This window comes from Tachypleus tridentatus, unplaced genomic scaffold, assembly GCF_004210375.1.
Source record: "Tachypleus tridentatus isolate NWPU-2018 unplaced genomic scaffold, ASM421037v1 Hic_cluster_2, whole genome shotgun sequence".
Lineage (NCBI taxonomy): Eukaryota > Metazoa > Arthropoda > Merostomata > Xiphosura > Limulidae > Tachypleus > Tachypleus tridentatus.
In genome coordinates this window covers 57,958,813-57,968,523 of record NW_027467782.1, presented here as the reverse complement: position 1 = coordinate 57,968,523, position 9,711 = coordinate 57,958,813, and the positions used below count along the sequence as shown (strand labels likewise).

General features: G+C 36.3%; 1 protein-coding gene across 1 annotated transcript in view; it reads left to right on the top strand.

The window, feature by feature from the left end:
• The first annotated feature begins 616 nt into the window (after nt 1-616).
• Nucleotides 617-9,711, top strand: part of LOC143243123 (uncharacterized) — a 30,489-nt gene continuing 21,394 nt past the window's right edge. Inside the window, exon 1 of the mRNA XM_076486899.1 lies at nt 617-841. Coding sequence (XP_076343014.1) covers nt 726-841 — 116 coding nt within the window. The 5' untranslated portion in view covers nt 617-725. The remainder of the gene's footprint in view (nt 842-9,711) is intronic.

The following is a 9,711-nucleotide window of genomic DNA, read 5'->3' as shown; positions in this document are numbered from 1 at the left end:
CAAATTTTGGTCTTCGGTCATCCAAACACTTTGAAGGTCATGATAAGCGCGAGGAATAATTGGTGTAGATTTACGGTTAACATACGAGAGAACCTTTGAGCACGTGCATGTCAACATTTGATGGAGATTCTGTAACCCGAATGGAGTATTTTTGAAAGAGTTACGAAACACGTGCTGGAATGAATAAACTAAATATGTGATGAAATACTGGTAATTTCGTCATAATTTAAAAAGAGCACGTGAAGAGAGGTCATCATTTTTATTATCTCTGTCAAATATCTCGACAGTATGGAAAATATTATCCATTCGAAACAGTTAAGGGAGTGATTTATTATTTCACTTCTGTTCTGACACCATTTTGTATTTCTTATTTTTGTTTTTGAATTTTTTTTTTTTCGGGTAGTGTTGTGTAATTTTTTCAGTAGGTCTGTTCTGGCACTCGCATATCTTAAACGTGCAGCTGATTTCGCTCATAGATCGTGAAATTCGTAACTGGTAATATTTCGTTCCGGTACGACGTAAAACTTCCCTCGAAGCTGAAACCGCTTACATCCCGCAAATCGTCTGTTTAAACCACACAACCCGGTTTTTAGTTTCTCTTTTTTTTATTATTTTATTAAACGTGTATTTTGATCAGTTGGCAGCTGACACCCGGCGGTTGACACGATCAAGTTTCTGAAACACTGTAAATTGTAACATAGCCCAGAACTGTTATCACTTGGTAGATGGGAAGATGTCTCTTTGTTGGTTTTTGTATCCGTAATGGATTTCCATCTCACTTCACTGTTTTTTTTTTTGTCGACTCATTTGGACCTACTTTCGAGAACCAAATATTTATGGGGTAAATAATTTTTTTTTAGTTTAAGACATATTTTAAAATGTAATTTATTAATTTTGTATTTATAACATAAGGAATATTACTACACATAAATTATGACATTTTGTTAACCACTACTGACAAAAAAAAACAACAACACACATTTGGTTTGTTTGTTTCTTGAATTTTGCGCAAAGCTACTCGAGGGCTATCTGCGCTAGCCGTCCATAATTTAGTATTGTAAGACTAGATGGAAGGCAGCTAGTCATCACCATCCACCACCAATTATTGGGTTACTTTTTCACAAACAAATAATGGGATTGATTGTCACATTATACCACAACCACGGCTGAAAGGGCGAGCATGTTTAGCGCGACGGGGATGCGAACCCACGACCCTCGGATTACGAGTCGCACGCGTTAACACGCTTGGCCATGCCGGGCCGGACATTTAGTTATCACTCGAATAGGTTTTAATTTCTCTCTAGTGGCAAATATGGGGCCTTGCGACCTTAGAAACTGGTTTCGCTACCCGTGGTTGGTACAGTACAGATGGTTCACAGTTAATTGAACGTAAAGTTACACAATATGGATCTAGCCCGAATTTTAACAAGTCTCTTACTGCTATCGCTGAAACACCGAGATATATTGAACAGGAGTCATAGTAAATGATCAATGGAAAGTTTAAGTTCATTTAGCTGTTAAGACTTCTCTCAAATGTTAATTCACGGAACAGCTCGTCTGTTAGGGTTAAGTGAATGTAAACTGGTCCAGCAAGGCCAGGTGGGTTAAGGCGTTCGACTCGTAATCTGAGGGTCGCCAGTTAGAATTCCGATTGCACCAAACATGCTCGCCTTTCAGCCGTGGGGACGTTATAACGTGACGGTCCATCCCACTATTCGTTGGTAAAAGAGTAGCCCAAGAGTTGGCGGTGGATGGTGATGACTAGCTGCCTTCTCTCTAGTCTTACACTGCTAAGTTAGGGACGGGTAGCGCAGATAGCCCTCGAGTAGCTTTGCGCGAAATTCAAACAAACAAACAAAATGTAAATTACTTGGTATGGAGACTCAAGAAGTGTGATCAATTCAATTGGAAACTGTTTATCTAATGATCAAAACTTGACAGTTAAACAAACGTAATGGTTATATGGGTTTATTTCATGATGAAATACGTAGTAAAACCACGTGCTACTCATTAACATATATTAATGGTGTCACACATCTCATTAACATATATCAGTAGGATCACACATCTCATTAATATATATCAGTAGGATCACACATCTCATTAACATATATTAGTAGGATCACACATCTCATTAACATATATTAGTAGGATCAGACATCTCACTGACATACACTAGCATAATCATATATCTTACGAACATAGTTGGTTTGATCGTATATATATATATCATTATCATACACTAATGAGATCGCATATCTCATTAACATATATTAATGGTGTCACACATCTCATTAACATATATTAGTAGGATCACACATCTCATTAATATATATCAGTAGGATCACACATCTCATTAACATATATTAGTAGGATCAGACATCTCACTGACATACACTACCATAATCATATATCTTACGAACATAGTTGGTTTGATCGTATATATATATATATATCATTATCATACACTAATGAGATCGCATATCTCATTAACATATATTAATGGTGTCACACATCTCATTAACATATATTAGTAGGATCACACATCTCATTAACAAATATTAGTAGGATTGTCATGTAAACAGAGATAGGACTGTTTTTGTTTTATAACACGACACGCTATCGTTAACACATGAACTTATTTTTATGAACTTTATAAGATTCGTTTCTTATAAAAACAACAAAACACGCTGTAAAGTGTAGCCCTTGTCAGAAGAGAGACTCATAGAGAATACATTCAGACACGTTAAGGGTACCACCTGCCCCTCCATATCCGTCAGAATATAACAGGATTAACTCTCTGAGCAGAAAACACCTCGGGAATTCATTCAGTCAGAAGAAAAAAAAAGAAGAGAACTGAGATTATCACGCTCTGACTTCTAACAGTGTGTTCAGTCGTTGGGTACATAGTGTTCTCCACCCTTATTGTGGCAGTCAGTCGCAATGTACAATAGAGAAAAGATTAGGGTTTCTAAATCTTACTCATTGACCTAAAATATGAGGCTTAGTCAACGAAGTTTTGTGGAGGAACTCAATCTTATCTTACGTTTTATTTTTATGCTGTCTCTCGTCAAAAACTGCTTGTTTGTGTGTGTGTGTTTTCAAGTCACGAAATGATGAAACCGAAGTTGCTTCCCTTGAAGAACGCAGCATGACGCCGGTGTGGTCAGCAGGTCGGCTTACGTGACGTGAACAACAAGCAGTACCAGCATTGTGACGCATTGTTATCTAGATTGGATTTACCGCGCACCCTGTCGTTCAATTCAAACAGGTGTGTTAACCTAACAGGGATGCTCGGAGAATCAGAGGTCACGTGAATCACTTAGAGTTTTGCTCTTTACTTATGAATTCAGCATTATGACGAATTTTTTTTTTATGTATGGTTCATTTAGTCTAAGAATCCTACGTTCAGTTTTAAGGCTCTCTCCAGTGGCGTGTTTGCAGATTTACAACGCAAAAACCCGTGTTTTGATACCCGTGGTGGGTAGAGCACACACAGCCAGTTGTGTAGTTTAAATTACAAAAAAATAAACAATTGTTTTAAAGGTACTTGTGGCCCTCTTAAAATATTATCCAAAACGTTTTTAATCTGATTTCTCTTTTCGGTATTTCATAACTCAGTTTCTAAAAATTTTCATATCTGACAACGTTCAAATATTGGTTGTAAACAAAACAACGTTCAACCATCAAGTCGGTTTATTTTCATTTGTGCAAACACAACCTATTTTTTCGATAAACACATTATCATATTTTAAAGCGTTGTATTATTGATTTTTGTTTGTTTTTTTTGTTTTTTGTGGAATTTCGCACAAAGCTACTCGAGGGCTATCTGTGCTAGCCGTCCCTAATTTAGCAGTGTAAGACTAGAGGGAAGGCAGCTAGTCATCACCACCCGCCGCCAACTCTTGGGCTACTCTTTTACCAACGAAAAGTGGGATTGACCGTTACATTATAACGCCCCCACGGTTGGGAGGACGAGCATGTTTGGCGCGACTCGGGCGCGAACCCGCAACCCTCGGATTACGAGTCGCACGCCTTACGCGCTCGGCCATGCCAGTTGTATTATTGAAGAATCACCTATGATGTTTTGTTTTGTTTGTTTGTTTTATAAAATTTATCGCAATGCTACTCGAGGGCTATCTGCGCTAGCCGTCCCTAATTTAGCAGTTTAAGACTAGAGGGAAGGCAGCTAGTCATCACCACCCACCGCCAACTCTTGGGTTACTCTTTTACCAACGAATAGTGGGATTTATCGTACCATTATAACGCCCTCACGGCTGAAAGGGCGAGCATGTTTGGTACAACGGGGATTTAAACCCACGACCCTTAGATTACGAGTGCTTACGATGTAACAAGCCAACTTGAAATATCCGGAATTTTGCTTGTTGAATTAAAAACAATGGATGAAAATATTTTAATATTAGGCCTAAAAGGTCCATATCGGGGTTTAATCTCAAGTCAGTTTGTGCTATAATGATTATTACAAAACGCTTACATTTGCTTTCTTATTCATCCCCATCGAGCCAAACATGCTGCTCTTTCAGCCGTGTGGGCGTTATAATGTTTCGGTCAATCCCACTATTCGTTGGTAAAAGAGTAGCCCAAGAGTTGGCGGTGGGTGGTGATGACTAGCTGCCTTCCTTCTAGTCTTACACTACTAAATTAGGGACGGCTAGTGCAGATAGCCCTCGAGTAGCTTTGTGCGAAATCCAAAAAAACAAACGCTTTCTTATTCTTTCAATAGTTTGTATTTTTTAAAGCTGAATTAGGGTGAAGTCAGGTCAGCTTTCAGCGTTGACAATATTACGTAGTATAAACTACTTATGACGTAACATTCATGGTTGGTTTGATGTTATGCTACTTTCAGTATATAGTAAACCATTGTTAGGGGAAGAAATAGACAGCCTCGTCAATTTGGAGTCTAATGAGCTGTGAACGAAAGAAAAACTTTGACGACAAACGAAAGACAGATATTTCTTATTTACAGTGGAGAAGAAATCTGTGAGAAGTTTCCTTTATCATTATTGTCTCTCTATCTTGTTCTTTTCTTCCAAAAAAAAAATATTTTATAACCAGAAAATACAAGCCATGAGACCGGACCAACGGGTTAAAACGGAAGTTCAACTTACTTTAAGATAGTTATTTGTAAGTTGTGAGTGAACTGGTTTTATATCTAACCATTTTGTTCTTAGTGTGAGTCAGTTACAAGATAAATGAGCGAAGTTCCCTGACATTGAATTATCAGAGTTCCTCTTTCGGATTATTTTATCTGTTTTGCTAATGAAAAATAAAGGTTTATTTGGAATAACTCCTGCTCAGCTGATATAACCAAGCTTTGGACCAAACCAGTTACATGTGAAATGAGGCGTTTGCCAAAAACCTAAACAACAAGAGGTAATCTGACCTGCGTTGAATAACGGGACAGATTAAATCACGCTTCTGTTCTTAGGGCAGTAGAGCGAAAATACAGCTCGTTAAACTAAACAATTAAAGAATGATTAATGTGTAACTTTTCAGTTAAACAAAATCAGTTATAAAATTATATCGGTCACGTTTTTGGTTCGTTATTACGAACATCAAGCATCCGATGGTCAGTCATGTGATCGAAAATGCAAATATAGAAATATAAAAAAGAAACCATTCAAGGGTGTAATTTCTCAGCTGGTACATCTAATATTTTAGTCTTATCGTAAAAGTATTTATTTCCAGGTGTAAGTTCATTTTGTTATAGAATAATATTCACATGTGAATAATACCAACTATCAAAAATATATACGATAAAAATCTAAACTAACGTGAAGGATAATATATTTAGATTGAACATTTGTACAGCGGTAAGTGTACGGATTTACAACGCTAAAACCAGGTTCGGCAGATAGCTTGATGCGGCTTTGCTGTAATAAAAACACACATACTGAACATTTTGTTGTACATATAATTTTTTATAAACCTGTTTTAAACACAGGAGGTTAAAAATTCCATAATCTGGTCATTATTCCAAGCAAAAGAAAAACTTATTTAACGTGGTAGATAAACTATTTTTTTTTATTATATTCCTTGTAGCAATAAAATAAAAAGATGTTTCTTACTTAATTCGTTCGGAGCTCGGTCAATGCTTTTTACGAACAAAGGTAAACATACATCTCATAAGGTCAAACCTAGAAGACTAGGACCCAGGTTTAAGAACTGTTCAGTAGACGGGACACGAAATTCTTTAGTCGCGACTCAGATTTCTAGGTCAGAGCTGAGGGCTTTCAATTCGTGTACGAAGAATAGATAGAGTCCGGTTACGATAGAACTGAGTGTACAGCACATTCGCTGTCAGCCATGTGTAGATCCAGGGTTGGATTACTCTTCTCCCAATACTCCCGAACTTTACTCCTGTTAAGAACAAAGACCGACAGCCTGCTTTGTTGTTTTTTTTCACTTCTCAAGCCTAAATAGGCTGAAAACCAGAGTTCATTCATACCCACGGTTCTTAAACTTTAAACGGGAATCCCTCTTTCTTTGAACCCAATATGAAAAAAAACATTTACATCTATTGGATAACAAAACCGAAAAAAAAACAAAAAACGCTGCTATCGAATGTTATTTAATCTGCTCAATTAATACGTAAGGTGAATCGAGCAATTATTTTTGAGGTAACATAACATAGAATCTGGAAATATATATCTTAGAAACCACAAATTACATTTTTTTAAAGAAATGCACGCTACGACTTTAGTCCCGTGTGAGAGCGAGTGGAATCGTACGCCTGATTTTAGCGTTGAAAATGCGGAGGCTTACCTCTGTACTAGTGAGGTGCTGTAGTCCTGCCCATATAAAAATCTGTAAATATTTATTTTATAAACCACAAATTACTATTTCAAAGAAATACATCCTATAACTGTAGTCCTGTCCAGACAAAAACCTGTAAATATTTATTTCAGAAACCAAAATGACTGATTTTGAGAAATATATTGTGAAGCGGAACCTACTGGATGAAGTTTATACTGTGTTATTGATGTAGGTTAGTGTAGGTTAGTGAAGCTGAACCTACTGGATGAAGTTTATACTGTGTTATTGAAGTAGGTTAGTGAAGCTGAACCTACAGGATGAAGTTTATACTGTGTTCTTGAAGTAGGTTAGTGAAGCTGAACCTAAATGGATGAAGTTTATACTGTGTTATTGAAGTAGGTTAGTGAAGCTGAACCTACTGAATAAAGTTTATACTGTGTTATTGAAGTAGGTTAGTAAGCTGAACCTACTGGATGAAGTTTATACTGTGTTATTGAAGTAGGTTAGTGAAGCTGAACCTACTGGATGAAGTTTATACTGTGTTATTGAAGTAGGTTAGTGAAGCTGAACCTACTGGATGAAGTTTATACTGTGTTATTGAAGTAGGTTAGTGAAGCTGAACCTACTGGATGAAGTTTATACTTTGTTATTGAAGTAGGTTAGTGAAGCTGAACCTACTGGATGAAGTTTATACTGTGTTATTGAAGTAGGTTAGTGAAGCTGAACCTACTGGATGAAGTTTATACTGTGTTATTGAAGTAGGTTAGTGAAGCTGAACCTACTGGATGAAGTTTATACTGTGTATATTGAAGTAGGTTAGTGAAGCTGAACCTACTGGATGAAGTTTATACTGTGTTATTGAAGTAGGTTAGTGAAGCTGAACCTACTGGATGAAGTTTATACTGTGTTATTGAAGTAGGTTAGTGAAGCTGAACCTACTGGATGAAGTTTATACTGTGTTATTGAAGTAGGTTAGTGAAGCTGAACCTACTGGATGAAGTTTATACTGTGTTATTGAAATAGGTTAGTGAAGCTGAACCCACTGGATGAAGTTTATACTGTGTTATTGAAGTAGGTTAGTGAAGCTGAACCCACTGGATGAAGTTTATACTGTGTTATTGAAGTAGGTTAGTGAAGCTGAACCCACTGGATGAAGTTTATACTGTGTTATTGAAGTAGGTTAGTGAAGCTGAACCTACTGGATGAAGTTTATACTGTGTTATTGAAGTAGGTTAGTGAAGCTGAACCTACTGGATGAAGTTTATACTGTGTTATTGAAGTAGGTTAGTGAAGCTGAACCTACTGGATGAAGTTTATACTGTGTTATTGAAGTAGGTTAGTGAAGCTGAACCTACTGGATGAAGTTTATACTGTGTTATTGAAGTAGGTTAGTGAAGCTGAACCTACTGGATGAAGTTTATACTGTGTTATTGAAGTAGGTTAGTAAGCTGAACCTACTGGATGAAGTTTATACTGTGTTATTGAAGTAGGTTAGTGAAGCTGAACCTACTGGATGAAGTTTATACTGTGTTATTGAAGTAGGTTAGTGAAGCTGAACCTACTGGATGAAGTTTATACTTTGTTATTGAAGTAGGTTAGTGAAGCTGAACCTACTGGATGAAGTTTATACTGTGTTATTGAAGTAGGTTAGTGAAGCTGAACCTACTGGATGAAGTTTATACTGTGTTATTGAAGTAGGTTAGTGAAGCTGAACCTACTGGATGAAGTTTATACTGTGCTATTGAAGTAGGTTAGTGAAGCTGAACCTAATAGCATACATTAAAAGCATCAAGTAACCCTAGGGAAAACCTAAACCTGAGACGGATGTCGGCTCTAGAACTATACAACCATCTGAAGTGGCACTCCTGCTGCATGTAACAATTTTTCGCTGTTTTCACGTGGATGACGTGACGGCGCGCGTGTCACGGCATTAGATTAAGGGACAATGAGTGGTCTCTAAATAGTTGTAGAATTTGTCAAAATCTTAACTAAAATAAAGGAAGGGGTTTTCGAAACCTTTGGGGCCACGGCAAAGAACCCTTAACCATAGGGGCCACAGCAAAATATCTTTAACATAGGGGGCACAAAATCGAACCCTCAGCGTTAATTACACACCATGATGTTCTGCTCAACCCATGAAGTTAATGTGCGATACACCTTGTGTCACTATCAGTGAAGTTAATGTGAAGTTCACCATGTGTCACTATCAGTGAAGTTAATGTGTAATCCACGTTGTGTCACTATCAGTGAATTTAATGTGTAATCCACCTTGTGTCACTATCAGTGGAGTTAATGTGTAATCCACCTTGTGTCACTATCAGTGAAGTTCATGTGTAATCCACCTGTGTCACTATCAGTGAAGTTAATGTGTAATCCACCTTGTGTCATTATCAGTGAAGTTAATGTTTATCTAGCTATCAGTTATAACATATGAATAGTACACATTAAAACATATACTTGTTATAACATATATCTAGTACGTATAAACAACATGATTGTTATAACATATATCTAGTACATATAAACAAGATATTATTGTTATAACATATATCTAGTACATATTAACAACATATGATTGTTATAACATATATCTAGTACATATTAACAACATGATTGTTATAACATATATCTAGTACATATAAACAACATATGCTTGTTATAACATATATCTAGTACATATTAACAACATGATTGTTGTAACATATATCTAGTACATATTAACAACATGATTGTTATAACATATATCTAGGTATATATTAACAACATATGATTGTTATAACATATATCTAGTACATATAAACAAGATATTATTGTTATAACATATATCTAGTACATATTAACAACATATACTTGTTATAACATATATCTAGTACATATTAACAACATGATTGTTATAACATATATCTAGTACATATAAACAACATATGCTTGTTA